Source organism: Salmo salar, chromosome ssa12, assembly GCF_905237065.1.
Source record: "Salmo salar chromosome ssa12, Ssal_v3.1, whole genome shotgun sequence".
In the NCBI taxonomy this organism is placed as follows: domain Eukaryota; kingdom Metazoa; phylum Chordata; class Actinopteri; order Salmoniformes; family Salmonidae; genus Salmo; species Salmo salar.
The window spans coordinates 92,701,665-92,719,493 of record NC_059453.1 but is presented as its reverse complement, the minus strand read 5'-3'; the positions used below and the strand labels follow the sequence as shown (position 1 = coordinate 92,719,493).

General features: G+C 44.2%; 1 protein-coding gene across 3 annotated transcripts in view; it reads left to right on the top strand.

The window, feature by feature from the left end:
• itga7 (integrin, alpha 7) overlaps window positions 1–17,829 on the top strand; it is a 91,898-nt gene that overhangs the window by 41,088 nt on the left and 32,981 nt on the right. For 2 of the 3 annotated variants that reach the window (XM_014134011.2, XM_014134013.2), the window contains exons 2-4: window positions 5,501–5,708; window positions 7,186–7,441; window positions 8,459–8,590. In XM_014134011.2, the coding sequence (XP_013989486.2) occupies window positions 5,501–5,708; window positions 7,186–7,441; window positions 8,459–8,590 (596 nt within the window). Of the gene's footprint in view, window positions 1–5,500; window positions 5,709–7,185; window positions 7,442–8,458; window positions 8,591–9,826; window positions 9,935–17,829 lie in introns of all 3 variants that reach the window. The other variant, XM_014134012.2, reaches the window with a different exon arrangement.

The following is a 17,829-nucleotide window of genomic DNA, read 5'->3' as shown; positions in this document are numbered from 1 at the left end:
AGATAAACCAACTGTTACCCTGTAGTCAGGTTAGATAAACCAACTGTTACCCTGTAGTCAGGTTAGATAAACCAACTGTTACCCTGTAATCAGGTTAGATAAACCAACTGTTACCCTGTAGTCAGGTTAGATAAACCAGCTGTTACCCTGTAGTCAGGTTAGATACACCAACTGTTACTCTGTAGTCAGGTTAGATAAACCAACTGTTACCCTGTAGTCAGGTTAGATAAACCAACTGTTACCCTGTAATTAGGTTAGATAAACCAACTGTTACCCTGTAGTCAGGTTAGATAAACCAACTGTTACCCTGTAGCTGTAGTCAGGTTAGATAAACCAACTGTTACCCTGTAATCAGGTTAGATAAACCAACTGTTACCCTGTAGTCAGGTTAGATAAACCAACTGTTACACTGTAGCTGTAGTCAGGTTAGATACACCAACTGTTACCCTGTAGCTGTAGTCAGGTTAGATAAACCAACTGTTACCCTGTAGTCAGGTTAGATAAACCAACTGTTACCCTGTAGTCAGGTTAGATAAACCAACTGTTACCCTGTAGCTGTAGTCAGGTTAGATAAACCAACTGTTACCCTGTAGCTGTAGTCAGGTTAGATAAACCAACTGTTACCCTGTAGCTGAAGTCAGGATAGATAAACCAACTGTTACCCTGTAGCTGTAGTCAGGTTAGATAAACCAACTGTTACCCTGTAGTCAGGTTAGATAAACCAACTGTTACCCTGTAGTCAGGTTAGATACACCAACTGTTACCCTGTAGTCAGGTTAGATAAACCAACTGTTACCCTGTAGTCAGGTTAGATAAACCAACTGTTACCCTGTAGTCAGGTTAGATAAACCAACTGTTACCCTGTAATCAGGTTAGATAAACCAACTGTTACCCTGTAGTCAGGTTAGATAAACCAACTGTTACCCTGTAGTCAGGTTAGATAAACCAACTGTTACCCTGTAGCTGTAGTCAGGTTAGATAAACCAACTGTTACCCTGTAGCTGTAGTCAGGTTAGATAAACCAACTGTTACCCTTTAGTCAGGTTAGATAAACCAACTGTTACCCTGTAGCTGTAGTCAGGTTAGATAAACCAACTGTTACCCTGTAGCTGTAGTCAGGTTAGATAAACCAACTGTTACCCTGTAGTCAGGTTAGATAAACCAACTGTTACCCTGTAGTCAGGTTAGATAAACCAACTGTTACCCTGTAGTCAGGTTAGATAAACCAACTGTTACCCTGTAGCTGCAGTCAGGTTAGATAAACCAACTGTTACCCTGTAGCTGTAGTCAGGTTAGATAAACCAACTGTTACCCTGTACTTATCAGGTTAGATAAACCAACTGTTACCCTGTAGCTGTAGTCAGGTTAGATAAACCAACTGTTACCCTGTAGCTGTATCCAGGTTAGATACACCAACTGTTACCCTGTAGCTGTAGTCAGGTTAGATAAACCAACTGTTACCCTGTAGTCAGGTTAGATAAACCAACTGTTACCCTGTAGTCAGGTTAGATAAACCAACTGTTACCCTGTAGCTGTAGTCAGGTTAGATAAACCAACTGTTACCCTGTAGTCAGGTTAGATAAACCAACTGTTACCCTGTAGCCGTCAGGTTAGATATACCAACTGTTACCCTGTAGCTGTAGTCAGGTTAGATAAACCAACTGTTACCCTGTAATCAGGTTAGATAAACCAACTGTTACACTGTAGCTGTAGTCAGGTTAGATACACCAACTGTTACCCTGTAGCTGTAGTCAGGTTAGATAAACCAACTGTTACCCTGTAGTCAGGTTAGATAAACCAACTGTTACCCTGTAGTCAGGTTAGATAAACCAACTGTTACCCTGAAGCTGTAGTCAGGTTAGATAAACCAACTGTTACCCTGTAGTCAGGTTAGATAAAACAACTGTTACCCTGTAATCAGGTTAGATAAACCAACTGTTACCCTGTAGTCAGGTTAGATAAACCAACTGTTACCCTGTAGTCAGGTTAGATAAACCAACTGTTACCATGTAGCTGCAGTCAGGTTAGATAAACCAACTGTTACCCTGTAGCTGTAGTCAGGTTAGATAAACCAACTGTTACCCTGTAGCTGTAGTCAGGTTAGATAAACCAACTGTTACCCTGTAGCTGTAGTCAGGTTAGATAAACCAACTGTTACCCTGTAGCTGTAGTCAGGTTAGATAAACCAACTGTTACCCTGTAGTCAGGTTAGATAAACCAACTGTTACCCTGTAGTCAGGTTAGATAAACCAACTGTTACCCTGTAGTCAGGTTAGATACACCAACTGTTACCCTGTAGTCAGGTTAGATAAACCAACTGTTACCCTGTAGTCAGGTTAGATAAACCAACTGTTACCCTGTAGTCAGGTTAGATAAACCAACTGTTACCCTGTAGTCAGGTTAGATAAACCAACTGTTACCCTGTAGTCAGGTTAGATAAACCAGCTGTTACTCTGTAGTCAGATTAGATACACCAACTGTTACCCTGTAGTCAGGTTAGATAAACCAACTGTTACCCTGTAGTCAGGTTAGATAAACCAACTGTTACCCTGTAGTCAGGTTAGATAAACCAACTGTTACCCTGTAGCTGTAGTCAGGTTAGATAAACCAACTGTTACCCTGTAATCATGTTAGATAAACCAACTGTTACCCTGTAGTCAGGTTAGATAAACCAACTTTTACCCTGCATATAGTTCTGTACAGATTTCTGTACTGGACCATCTAACACATGACTGCAATGGTGTGACTTTGAGACATGACTGTAGCCCTTTATAAACACCATAGGAGTCGGTCACCAAGTAGGTCTGTTAGTCATTGCATTAATTAACCAACCCCTCATTTGCTGTCGTAGGTACCAGAGAAGTTTTCTCAAGCACAAACAGACCTGGTGATCAGGCTAGGAGTGACTGTGTTAGTCTTGGTTCACACAGAGAGACTGATTGTGATATCTCAGTTGTAGATTATTATCCCAGTACTGTATTCCATACCTACTGTCCCCCAGTTGTAGTGTGGTGCAGATGACTTACAGAGCCCTGCTGTCTGCCCTGCTCACCCTCACGCCTCACCCCTCACCCCTCAGGCCTCACCGCTCAGGCCTCACCCCTCAGGCCTCACCCCTCAGGCCTCACCACTCAGGCCTCACCCCTCAGGCCTCACCCCTCAGGCCTCACCCCTCAGGCCTCACCCCTCACCCCTCACCCCTCAGGCCTCACGCCTCAACCCTCAGGCCTCACCCCTCACCCCTCAGGCCTCACCCCTCAGGCCTCACCCCTCACCCCTCAGGCCTCACCGCTCAGGCCTCACCCCTCAGGCCTCACCCCTCAGGCCTCACCCCTCACCCCTCAGGCCTCACCCCTCAGGCCTCACCGCTCAGGCCTCACCCCTCAGGCCTCACCCCTCAGGCCTCACCCCTCACCCCTCAGGCCTTACCCCTCACCCCTCAGGCCTCACCCCTCAGGCCTCACCCCTCAGGCCTCACCGCTCAGGCCTCACCCCTCAGGCCTCACCCCTCAGGCCTCACCGCTCAGGCCTCACCCCTCAGGCCTCACCCCTCAGGCCTCACCGCTCAGGCCTCACCCCTCAGGTCTCACCCCTCAGGCCTCACCCTCACCCCTCAGGCCTCACCCCTCAGGCCTCACCCCTCACCCCTCAGGCCTCACCCCTCAGGCCTCACCCCTCACCCCTCAGGCCTCACCCCTCAGGCCTCACCCCTCACCCCTCAGGCCTTACCCCTCACCCCTCAGGCCTCACCCCTCAGGCCTCACCCCTCAGGCCTCACCCCTCACCCCTCAGGCCTTACCCCTCACCCCTCAGGCCTCACCCCTCAGGCCTCACCCCTCACCCCTCAGGCCTCACCCCTCAGGCCTCACCCCTCACCCCTCAGGCCTCACCCCTCAGGCCTCACCCCTCAGGCCTCACCCCTCACCCCTCAGGCCTCACCCCTCAGGCCTCTGTCTGTTCGTCTGGTTTCTTTAGTGCTATCAGCTAACCCATATTTATAGCCAGGAGGTGCAGCAGACAGTTGGGAAAGCTGTAATATACGCATGCTGCTTGCACATATCAATATCAGACAGACAGTGCTTGAGGTTATTCGTGTGCTTTCCATCCCAAACTAACACATTGGTCCAGTAGGCATGAAACAGGAGACAGTGTTTTGAAACTTCCAATAAAAACGGTCATTTTTTTACTTAAAAAATGTTTCTCCTGTGTGGTAATTTTCTTTGCTTCATCTCTCGCTCTCTCTCTCTCTCTCTCGCTCCCTCTCTCTTTACACTTTCTTTTTCTCTCCCCGTCCATCGGTCTCTATCTCTCCCTCTCTGTCTCCCCCTCTTTCACTGCGTTTCTCTATGCCTTGCTTCCGTGCCTGTGTCATGTCATGGCTGAGAGCCGGGAGACTAGAGGAAAGGGTTGTTTGGGTGGAATGTGGTTCAACGGTGAGTTTTTAAATAGCCCCCTTTGCCTGGACCAGCCAGTCCGTATAAGGCCAGAGCCACGACCCCAAATTATCAGCACCCACCATGGTACTGAAAATAAAGACCTTTTTCTGGGTCCGCAACAGTTACAAAAATAGAAGAGGGAGAGAGAGAGAGAGAGAGAGAGTCATGACATTACCCAGTAGTGTCAGTGTTAGGATCTATCTCATCGTAATACACTGATAGGCTGCTGTACAGCAGCTCTGCATGTTGGTGAATAGTGACCTCACCCCGAAATAAACTGAGGTTGTTGTTGGAAACAACATGTCAAACACAGAACATCTAAGATATCTCAGTAAGGTGTTTCCTGTTTCCTGACCATGTGACCTGACCATGCAGGAACAACTCCAGGGGCCGTATTTATAAAGTGTCTCAGAGTGTGAGTGCAGATCTCCTCCCTGTCCATACAATCTTATTCGGTATAATCTAAGTGGCAAAACTGATCATAGATCAGCTACTCTGTGATGGTTTGTGAAAAGGGGCCCAGGTCCCAATAAAAGCTCATAACTACGGTATTGTGCCCTGAGTGTTTCCTGGTTAGGTGATATGGCCAGGAAACACTCCTGGGCCTATAGCCATGCTCCCAGTCAAATCTGAATCCCAGCTTGGGTCACATATACTAAATTGCACTTACTCTTGGAAGTTCCTTTGTGTGAAAGTGTTTACAAAACAATGGCATGAACCAAGAACCAAATCTTGCATGGGCTGGCCAGCTACTAGATAGTTTGTGTCTGGGTCAGTCATGAGACTATGCTCCTAGTAAAGATCTGTTGTGTTGTCTTCCAGTAAAGATCTGTTGTGTTGTATCTTCCAGTAATGATCTGATGTGTTGTGTCTTCCAGTAAATATCTGTCTTCCAGTAAAGATCTGATGTGTTGTGTCTCCCAGTAAAGATCTGATGTGTTGTGTCTTCCAGTAAAGATCTGATGTGTTGTGTCTCCCAGTAAAGATCTGATGTGTTGTGTCTCCCAGTAATGATCTGATGTGTTGTGTCTTCCAGTAATGATCCCTTGTGTTGTGTCTTCCAGGATACTGGTGGGAGCTCCCCGGGACAGAGGACTGGGCCTCATGCGGAGACAGCGTACTGGCGCCCTGTACCGCTGTCCAATCACAGGCGAGGAGTTTGACTGCGAGCGAGTGGACATCGATGGAGATGTAAACCTTGACAGGGAGAGCAAGGACAACCAGTGGCTAGGAGTGACAGTCAAGAGCCAGGGGATTGGAGGAAAGGTGGTGGTAAGGGAAGGAAAAACTCCTGGTACTAAGCATGCCTGTAGTGGCCTGGGGCCTGGTCCCAGATCAGTTTGTGTTCCTAGGGTTATTGCCATGGCACCATAGGAGTTGGCAAGACCACACGACCATATCTGAGACCAGGCTATGTCTGTACTGTAGTTAGTAGACCAGACTATGTCTGTACTGTAGTTAGTAGTAGTTAGTAGACCAGGCTATGTCTGTACTGTAGTTAGTAGACCAGACTATGTCTGTACTGTAGTTAGTAGACCAGACTATGTCTGTACTGTAGTTAGTAGACCAGACTATGTCTGTACTGTAGTTAGTAGACCAGACTATGTCTGTACAGTAGTTAGTAGACCAGGCTATGTCTGTACTGTAGTTAGTAGACCAGGCTATGTCTGTACTGTAGTTAGTAGACCAGACTATGTCTGTACTGTAGTTAGTAGACCAGACTATGTCTGTACTGTAGTTAGTAGACCAGGCTATGTCTGTACTGTAGTTAGTAGACCAGGCTATGTCTGTACTGTAGTTAGTAGACCAGACTATGTCTGTACTGTAGTTAGTAGACCAGGCTATGTCTGTACTGTAGTTAGTAGACCAGGCTATGTCTGTACTGTAGTTAGTAGACCAGACTATGTCTGTACTGTAGTTAGTAGACCAGGCTATGTCTGTACTGTAGTTAGTAGACCAGACTATGTCTGTACTGTAGTTAGTAGACCAGACTATGTCTGTACTGTAGTTAGTAGACCAGACTATGTCTGTACTGTAGTTAGTAGACCAGACTATGTCTGTACTGTAGTTAGTAGACCAGACTATGTCTGTACTGTAGTTAGTAGACCAGACTATGTCTGTACTGTAGTTAGTAGACCAGGCTATGTCTGTACTGTAGTTAGTAGACCAGGCTATGTCTGTACTGTAGTTAGTAGACCAGGGCCCAATGCTGAGAATGTACAGCTACTGATCCTGTCCCTCTCCAGACCAGGGCCCACCTGTACTGTAGTGTAGTAGACTGTCTCTACCAGTTACTTACAGTAGCCAGACTCTCCAGACGTGCCCACAAACAGATCTGAGACCAGACTATGTCTGTAGTAGACTGTCTCTACCAGTTACTTACAGTAGCCAGACTCTCCAGACGTGCCCACAAACAGATCTGAGACCAGGCTATGTCTGTACTTTCCTACCAAGCAAAAAGGCAGTAACTGCTCATAGCGTGGAACTGAGAAAAATGGCTTTTATTTACCTTGGTTTCACTGTAACTTTATGCAGTTACTGCTAACATGACCCCCATTTTCTCCTGAACACAACACAATAGAGGAAGGATACTTGTCCACGTGATTAAGCATGTATTTAATGTAGTAAAAATTATATTAACTAATCTTAGACCAAATGAGCAGTTACTGTCTTTTTTTTGTTTGTTAGGGCAATGTAGTAGACTGTCTCTTCCAGTGACTGATATGGTACTACCCCTAACCCTCTCCAGACCTGTGCCCACCTGTATGAGCTGCGTCAGCGTGTGGGCCTGCCGTCGGAGACTCGGGACCCTATCGGTCGTTGCTATGTCCTGAGTGAAGACCTGACAGAGAGGGATGATTTGGATGGAGGGGAGTGGAAGTTCTGTGAGGGACGACCTCAGGGACACGAACAGTTTGGTTTCTGTCAGCAGGGCCTGTCTGCCGCCTTCACACCAGACAATAACTTCATCATGTTCGGCGCTCCAGGAACGTACAACTGGAAAGGTACGGTGACATGCAGACCTGTATAAAGAAACGTTAAATAGTGGGGACTGACAGCTGTGCCTTGCAAAATTATAGTTCACCCCCAAAAAAAATCGAAGCTTGTTGTCAGAGGTGTTTTCGACCTGAACAGTGGTGTAATAAAAGAGAGAATATCGTTAGGAAGAGAAAACCCACCTCGCCAATAGACCCCTGATCACTAAATGGATCAGTCAGTATAACATACGATACAGTGATCCATAACTCATATTGATCACTGATGTCTCATAATGACAGTTCCATCAGTCAGTATAACATACGATACAGTGATCCATAACTCATATTGATCACTGATGTCTCATAATGACAGTTCCATCAGTCAGTATAACTACTAAGGCCAATCAGTATATTGGTGGCATTATCTAGCTGGGCTCACGCTCAGAGAAACAGGTCAAACAGCAGATCGTTAGAAATAACCATATTTAAAAAAATACCCAAAAGTCATAATTCAGTTTTTCATAAAATGTTATTTCTATCCTTGGACAAATCATTGATCTATAAAGCTAACCAATATACTGATTGGCCTTAGTAGTCATACTGATGTATCAAAATAATTGATTCCCAGCAGTTAGTTATTGGGCTGATCATTATGTGACATCAGTGATCAATATGAATTATGGATCACTGTATCATATGTTATACAGGCCTTAGGTGGAGTAACGATTACATCATATGGTACTTGACATTAACATTGTGTAACCCCAGAGATGACTGTGTCCAGTGGATATCTATGTGTTTATGTGTGGGAGTTGTCTCTCTCTTTGTGTGTGTGTGTGTGTGTGTGTGTGTGTGTGTGTGTGTGTGTGTGTGTGTGTGTGTGTGTGTGTGTTGTGTGTGTGTGTGTTTCGCATGTCTGTCTGTCTGTCTGTCTGTCTGTCTGTCTGTCTGTCTGTCTGTCTGTCTGTCTGTCTGTCTGTCTGTCTGTCTGTCTGTCTGTCTGTCTGTCTGTCTGTCTGTGTCCTATAACTCTGTTCTTTCCAGGAGAGATGCGTGTCCAGCTGCTCAACCAGACACTGTTGGATCTTGGTTTCTATGACGATGGGCCTTATGAGGTGGCGGATGAGAAACAGCTGAACGCTCAGCTGATCCCAGTTCCCTACCATAGTTACCTGGGTAGGACCGTCCCTGCCCTCTGCTGCTCCTCTCACATTGCTGCTAGCCTGCTGTCCTGTCTCACTGGAGATCACTGGGCACAGAACAGAAAGGAGAGAGGGCCAGGGAAGATGACAACAACAGACTGACGACACACTGTACCCTAAATAAATACCTGTCCGTAGGGGCCCTCCCTGACCTGTCTGTAGGGCCCCTTCCTGACCTGTCCTTAGGGGCCCTCCCTGACCTGTCCTTAGGGCCATCCCTGACATGTCCTTAGGGGCCATCCCTGACCTATCCTTAGGGCCATCGCTGACCTGTCCGTAGGGGCCCTTCCTGACCTGTCCTTAGGGGCCCTCCCTGACCTGTCCTTAGGGCCCATCCCTGACCTGTCCTTAGGGGCCATCCCTGACCTGTCCTTAGGGGCCATCCCTGACCTGTCCTTAGGGGCCATCCCTGACCTGTCCTTAGGGCCCATCCCTGACCTGTCCTTAGGGCCCATCCCTGACCTGTCCGTAGGGGCCATCCCTGACCTGTCCGTAGGGCCCCTCCCTGACCTGTCCGTAGGGCCCCTCCCTGACCTGTCCTTAGGGCCCCTCCCTGACCTGTCCGTAGGGCCCCTCCCTGACCTGTCCGTAGGGCCCATCCCTGACCTGTCCTTAGGGCCCATCCCTGACCTGTCCTTAGGGCCCATCCCTGACCTGTCCGTAGGGCCCCTCCCTGACCTGTCCGTAGGGCCCCTCCCTGACCTGTCCGTAGGCAGCTCCACTCCACCTCAATATTCTGAATGCTTTACCACATGAAGTAGCTACGCATGAATGGACCAATCATGGGTGAGAAATACGACAATAGAATAACACTCAAGACAATTGGAATATTATTATCTCACAGTCATCAGGGCCTGTTATAGACTGGTACCATATCAGCTTATCCTTTAGCGAACTACTCTGCTGTCATGCCAATGCCATACAGTACGTGAGAAGTTGGCTAAAAGCACAAACAGATCTAATTCTGGGTCCAGTGTGAGTCAGTCTTGTCGTCCTTCTGTTGGGTACCAGTGGTTTACCCACATACCACTGCAATACCAGGAAGAAGAACACACACACACACAATCACAGCACAGTTCTTTCTCACCTGCACTCCCTCTCTCTCTCTCCATCTCCCTCTCTCTCTTTGTCACCCTGTTCCACCTCACCACCTCTCCTCCACTCCTCCACTCCCCCCCTCTCCTTCCTCTTCCTCTCTCTCGGGCCTCAGGGCTCTTGTTCATGGCTAGTCCTGATGAAGATGCGCTGGTGTACAAAACTCTGGAGCCACACTCCAACTGGCCCATGTTTGAGGACGTAGCTCAAAATAGCTACTTAGGTTTGTAGCTGGGAGTGAAACACACTGTAGATTTACCCTGACTCTCCTGTCTACCCTTAACACACTGTAGATTTACCCTGACTCTCCTGTCTACCCTTAACACACTGTAGATTTACCCTGACTCTCCCGTCTACCCTTAACACACTGTAGATTTACCCTGACTCTCCCATCTACCCTTACCCCCTGTGTTGGTTTACCCTGACTCTCCCATCTACCCTTATCCCCTGTGTTGGTTTACCCTGACTCTCCCATCTACCCTTATCCCCTGTGTTGGTTTACCCTGACTCTCCCTTATCCCCTGTGTTGGTTTACCCTGACTCTCCCATCTACCCTTACCCCCTGTGTTGGTTTACCCTGACTCTCCCATCTACCCTTACCCCCTGTGTTGGTTTACCCTGACTCTCCCATCTACCCTTACCCCCTGTGTTGGTTTACCCTGACTCTCCCATCTACCCTTACCCCCTGTGTTGGTTTACCCTGACTCTCCCATCACCCTTACCCCCTGTGTTGGTTTACCCTGACTCTCCCATCTACCCTTACCCCCTGTGTTGGTTTACCCTGACTCTCCCATCTACCCTTACCCCCTGTGTTGGTTTACCCTGACTCTCCCATCTACCCTTACCCCCTGTGTTGGTTTACCCTGACTCTCCCATCTACCCTTAACACCCTGTGTTGTTTGTGTGCTCACTGCTAGCCCTTCTCTACTGTAAAACCTGGGTATAATCTATGTATATTTGACCCCTTTCTGGTCTGCATTTCTCTCTGTGTTACAGTCTGTCTGTCTGTATGGTGTAGTGGTCTGTAAAGCCTGTCAGTCTGTCAGTCTGTATGGTGTAGTGGTCTGTAAAGCCTGTCAGTCTGTCAGTCTGTATAGTATAGTGGTCTGTAAAGCCTGTCAGTCTGTCAGTCTGTATAGTGTAGAGGTCTGTAAAGCCTGTCAGTCTGTCAGTCTGTATAGTGTAGTGGTCTGTAAAGCCTGTCAGTCTGTCAGTCTGTATAGTGTAGTGGTCTGTAAAGCCTGTCAGTCTGTCAGTCTGTATAGTATAGTGGTCTGTAAAGCCTGTCAGTCTGTCAGTCTGTATAGTGTAGTGGTCTGTAAAGCCTGTCAGTCTGTCAGTCTGTATAGTGTAGTGGTCTGTAAAGCCTGTCAGTCTGTCAGTCTGTATAGTGTAGTGGTCTGTAAAGCCTGTCAGTCTGTCAGTCTGTATAGTGTAGTGGTCTGTAAAGCCTGTCAGTCTGTCAGTCTGTATAGTGTAGTGGTCTGTAAAGCCTGTCAGTCTGTCAGTCTGTATAGTGTAGTGGTCTGTAAAGCCTGTCAGTCTGTCAGTCTGTATAGTGTAGTGGTCTGTAAAGCCTGTCAGTCTGTCAGTCTGTATAGTGTAGTGGTCTGTAAAGCCTGTCAGTCTGTCAGTCTGTATAGTGTAGTGGTCTGTAAAGCCTGTCAGTCTGTCAGTCTGTATAGTGTAGTGGTCTGTAAAGCCTGTCAGTCTGTCAGTCTGTATAGTGTAGTGGTCTGTAAAGCCTGTCAGTCTGTCAGTCTGTATAGTGTAGTGGACTGGAGCTGTCCAGGGCTCCTTGGTGGTGGTTCTAGCTTGTTTGGCTCCGTGGGCAAAACCCCCACTCTTCGGCGGGGAGTTCGCACCATTCTCCACTAACTGTAATTTCTATTCAGACATTTGGAACAACACAAATAAATAATCATAACATTTAAAACAATATAAATATATACAAAAATAAGACTCATAAATGTTTTTTAAAAAGTAACAAAGACAAATAGAAACAAATTTGTGTTTATTTGGCACTCGAGCATCAATACATTACCCATCACCCCACACTGTCAACCAAGAGTCAAGACTACATTACCCATCACCCCACACTGTCAACCAAGAGTCAAGACTACATTACCCATCACCCCACACTGTCAACCAAGAGTCAAGACTACATTACCCATCACCCCACACTGTCAACCAAGAGTCAAGACTACATTACCCATCACCCCACACTGTCAACCAAGAGTCAAGACTACATTACCCATCACCCCACACTGTCAACCAAGAGTCAAGACTACATTACCCATCACCCCACACTGTCAACCAAGAGTCAAGACTACATTACCCATCCCCCCACAATGTCAACCAAGAGTCAAGACTACATTACCCATCACCCCACACTGTCAACCAAGAGTCAAGACTACATTACCCATCACCCCACACTGTCAACCAAGAGTCAAGACTACATTACCCATCACCCCACACTGTCAACCAAGAGTCCAGACTACATTACCCATCCCCCCACACTGTCAACCAAGAGTCCAGACTACATTACCCATCACCCCACACTGTCAACCAAGAGTCAAGACTACATTACCCATCACCCCACACTGTCAACCAAGAGTCAAGACTACATTACCCATCCCCAACACTGTCAACCAAGAGTCCAGACTACATTACCCATCCCCCACACTGTCAACCAAGAGTCCAGACTACATTACCCATCACCCCACACTGTCAACCAAGAGTCAAGACTACATTACCCATCACCCAACACTGTCAACCAAGAGTCCAGACTACATTACCCATCCCCCCAACACTGTCAACCAAGAGTCCAGACTACATTACCCATCCCCCCACACTGTCAACCAAGAGTCAAGACTACATTACCCATCACCCCACACTGTCAACCAAGAGTCAAGACTACATTACCCATCCCCCCAACACTGTCAACCAAGAGTCCAGACTACATTACCCATCCCCCAACACTGTCAACCAAGAGTCAAGACTACATTACCCATCACCCAACACTGTCAACCAAGAGTCAAGACTACATTACCCATCACCCCACACTGTCAACCAAGAGTCAAGACTACATTACCCATCACCCCACACTGTCAACCAAGAGTCAAGACTACATTACCCATCACCCCACACTGTCAACCAAGAGTCAAGACTACATTACCCATCACCCCACACTGTCAACCAAGAGTCAAGACTACATTACCCATCCCCCCAACACTGTCAACCAAGAGTCAAGACTAAACCAATTCACCTTGGTGGTGTGCAGACTGGTTTTATAATATTCTCAACGATTTCACACAAACCAGAAAAAAATGCAACAATATATCTGTGAAACTATATATTCACAGTATTATGAATGAATTGTGATTTATTTGGTAGCATTTCGTAGTGTGACTGATTTTACTAATTGCATTAGTATTGTACAAAGTTAGAGGTGCGTTATTTGATAGATTCCCCTGCTCTCCCGACCTTGGACTTCCAGTGGGGAGACCGGAGGTCAACCTACCCCGCCCATCTCGTACTTCTGAGTGGGAGACCTTCCCAGGCAGTAGCCTGCCTAGATCACAAACTAGAATCAGGGCACCCACTCCGACAAGGTTAATTGACCCACAGTCCCACACGGTGACATGATATCATTGAAGTGACGCGCAAATGAGCGAAAGAAAACCGATCGTGCAAATGTCGCCATTCTGATTTTTTTTGTGCGGCCGCCCATGTCGCCTAAACATAAATCCACCACTGGTTCTATGGCTACATTCTTACCTACATTTAGTAGATACAAGTAACTTTTCTAAGTAAATAAAGGTTTTTCGATATGAAAGAAGTAAGCAAAGCAGAATTTAGAAAGACAAATCTCCCAGTGAACAAAGTGTTCTGAGATCACCATGTTAATGTAACAGTTCCTATAGTAACGGTGTTCCAGTGAAGGTCATAGGAACAGAGCCTTCAGAGGTTCTTCAATTGAAGGCGTAGTTTAAACTCAGCAGTCCTTGTATACGTAGATACTTGCTCATTCCCTTTTTAGATGGCTAATGGACTCTAACCAATAACATTCTGTCCGGCGGATCGATTGTTCCCATAGGATCGATTGTTCCCATCAAACCTGTAAATCTCTTTATTCACATCCCCCTCCTCTATACAAACCAACGAGACTATGTCCCATATGGAATCCTATTGCCTATATATAGCAGTACTTTTTACCAGAGCGTTATGGACCCTTGTCAAAAGTATTGCACTATATAAGGACTAGGGTTCCATTAGAGAAGCCTTATCCCTTCTCCATAATGATCACTCCTCCTCCACTTCCTTAATGCCCATTATAACCTTTGACCCCTCACATCTAACTGGCAGCATGCCTCCATCGATCCTGATCCTCTAACCAAATGACATAATGACTGGACATACATATGAAGCTATGCACACTTACTAAGAGACAGTAGTGTTATTACTGGGTATTTATAGACAGTAGTGTTATTACTGGTTATTTATAGACAGACAGTAGTGGTATTACTGGTTATTTATAGACAGTAGTGTTATTACTGGTTATTTATAGACAGACAGTAGTGTTATTACTGGTTATTTATAGACAGGCAGTAGTGTTATTACTGGTTATTTATAGACAGTAGTGTTATTACTGGTTATTTATAGACAGGCAGTAGTGTTATTACTGGTTATTTATAGGCAGTAGTGTTATTACTGGTTATTTATAGAGCAGTAGTGTTATTACTGGTTATTTATAGACAGACAGTAGTGTTATTACTGGTTATTTATAGACAGACAGTAGTGGTATTACTGGTTATTTATAGACAGACAGTAGTGGTATTACTGGTTATTTATAGACAGACAGTAGTGGTATTACTGGTTATTTATAGACAGTAGTGGTATTACTGGTTATTTATAGACAGTAGTGTTATTACTGGTTATTTATAGACAGACAGTAGTGTTATTACTGGTTATTTATAGACAGTGGTGGTATTACTGGTTATTTATAGACAGACAGTAGTGTTATTACTGGTTATTTATAGACAGACAGTAGTGGTATTACTGGTTATTTATAGACAGACAGTAGTGTTATTACTGGTTATTTATAGACAGACAGTAGTGTTATTACTGGTTATTTATAGACAGACAGTAGTGGTATTACTGGTTATTTATAGACAGACAGTAGTGTTATTACTGGTTTTTTATAGACAGACAGTAGTGTTATTACTGGTTATTTATAGACAGACAGTAGTGTTATTACTGGTTTTTATAGACAGACAGTAGTGTTATTACTGGTTATTTATAGACAGACAGTAGTGGTATTACTGGTTATTTATAGACAGTAGTGTTATTACTGGTTATTTATAGACAGACAGTAGTGGTATTACTGGTTATTTATAGACAGACAGTAGTGGTATTACTGGTTATTTATAGACAGACAGTAGTGTTATTACTGGTTATTTATAGACAGACAGTAGTGTTATTACTGGTTATTTATAGACAGACAGTAGTGGTATTACTGGTTATTTATAGACAGTCAGTAGTGTTATTACTGGTTTTTTATAGACAGACAGTAGTGTTATTACTGGTTATTTATAGACAGACAGTAGTGGTATTACTGGTTATTTATAGACAGTAGTGTTATTACTGGTTATTTATAGACAGACAGTAGTGGTATTACTGGTTATTTATAGACAGACAGTAGTGGTATTACTGGTTATTTATAGACAGACAGTAGTGGTATTACTGGTTATTTATAGACAGACAGTAGTGTTATTACTGGTTATTTATAGACAGTAGTGTTATTACTGGTTATTTATAGACAGACAGTAGTGTTATTTATAGACAGGCAGTAGTGTTATTACTGGTTATTTATAGACAGACAGTAGTGGTATTACTGGTTATTTATAGACAGGCAGTAGTGTTATTACTGGTTATTTATAGACAGTAGTGTTATTACTGGTTATTTATAGACAGGCAGTAGTGTTATTACTGGTTATTTATAGGCAGTAGTGTTATTACTGGTTATTTATAGACAGTAGTGTTATTACTGGTTATTTATAGACAGACAGTAGTGTTATTACTGGTTATTTATAGACAGACAGTAGTGGTATTACTGGTTATTTATAGACAGACAGTAGTGTTATTACTGGTTATTTATAGACAGACAGTAGTGGTATTACTGGTTATTTATAGACAGACAGTAGTGTTATTACTGGTTATTTATAGACAGACAGTAGTGGTATTACTGGTTATTTATAGACAGACAGTAGTGTTATTACTGGTTATTTATAGACAGTAGTGGTATTACTGGTTATTTATAGACAGACAGTAGTGGTATTACTGGTTATTTATAGACAGACAGTAGTGTTATTACTGGTTATTTATAGACAGACAGTAGTGGTATTACTGGTTATTTATAGACAGACAGTAGTGGTATTACTGGTTATTTATAGACAGTAGTGTTATTACTGGTTATTTATAGACAGACAGTAGTGGTATTACTGGTTATTTATAGACAGACAGTAGTGTTATTACTGGTTATTTATAGACAGGCAGTAGTGTTATTACTGGTTATTTATAGACAGACAGTAGTGGTATTACTGGTTATTTATAGACAGACAGTAGTGGTATTACTGGTTATTTATAGACAGACAGTAGTGGTATTACTGGTTATTTATAGACAGACAGTAGTGTTATTACTGGTTATTTATAGACAGGCAGTAGTGTTATTACTGGTTATTTATAGACAGACAGTAGTGTTATTACTGGTTATTTATAGACAGACAGTAGTGTTATTACTGGTTATTTATAGACAGGCAGTAGTGTTATTACTGGTTATTTATAGATGGACAGTAGTGTTATTACTGGTTATTTATAGACAGTAGTGTTATTACTGGTTATTTATAGACAGACAGTAGTGATATTACTAGTTCTGGACTTAGAAGCATATGCTTAACGGAGAGTCTCTTGAAAATACTTCTTAGTCCTGGACTGGCCTTCATATGTGTTTGGGAAACTGGTCCCTAGTCTCTCGACTGAGTGATTGATATTATTCAGTCAGTAGCCAGCAGCAGCAGTTTTACACTGTGTTTCTCCTAAAATCGTAGCCACTAAATCAGATTATCATTGGATAGGGAGCCCAGCCCAGTCAACTGCTCTGTCAGGCCCAGTTTTTCCACAGGTCCTGCCAATATAAATACAGCCAATGAAAAGTGAAATGTCAGTTTTCTAGATTTAAAAAATATATATCTGAGTCACATGATGTTCCGTTAAAAGAAAACCCCACATTGAAAACTACTGATAAAATATGCAATCAGATAATGTAAGTAAAGCAGCAACAATATATATTTAGATCCATTCAGATTTCAGCTTTCAGTTGATTCTAGGGCTATGTATCTTTTTTTTAAATTGTATTTTTAACACATAGTCTAACCTAACATAAGCTTTAAAACCGTGAGGCTTGACACTTTTTAACATCTGCACAACACAACTGTGTTTGATGTCTTTCCTCAGGGGCCACATTCCCCAACCCGTTGGGCCCCGTTTTTCGCTTTTAAAAACATAACAGGACAAATCCTCGGTTCCCTTTTATAGCTTTTACATAAAAGATTGGACTTCAGAGTAAAAGAAAGAGTGGATCAGACTGCTGCGTGAAAGGGAAACTGTGTGGTAAATCCTTCACTAAAAGCCTGATTAAAAAGCCTTACTGGAGTTGTAATGTGACTTCTGTGGTATTTAGGCCTTTCTTTATACTGGTTCGCAATTCAAACTCTATTATTCCACACACCTGTCTCCCTGGAGCTGCTCAGTATTTGTCTGTTTGTCTACGAGATACTTTAGTCTGTCTTTGTGTCTGTTTGAAAATGTTACTAGCTGTCACATCATTGATTTCTCTGTCGTTTTTTCCAAGGATTTGATGGCTAGTAATGTTTTCAGACACAGCCGCTGTCTCTGTGTTTGTTTTTGAGCATCTCCCTGCATGTTGACCCTGGACTAACACAGGTCACTGCCAAACCTTTCCTCTGTTCTCCCTCTCACGCCACCGCATGTTGGACTGGAACATAGCTGTAGCTGTTTAGTGTGTTTGCCTGTTTTACTTCTTTTTTTTATTATTTG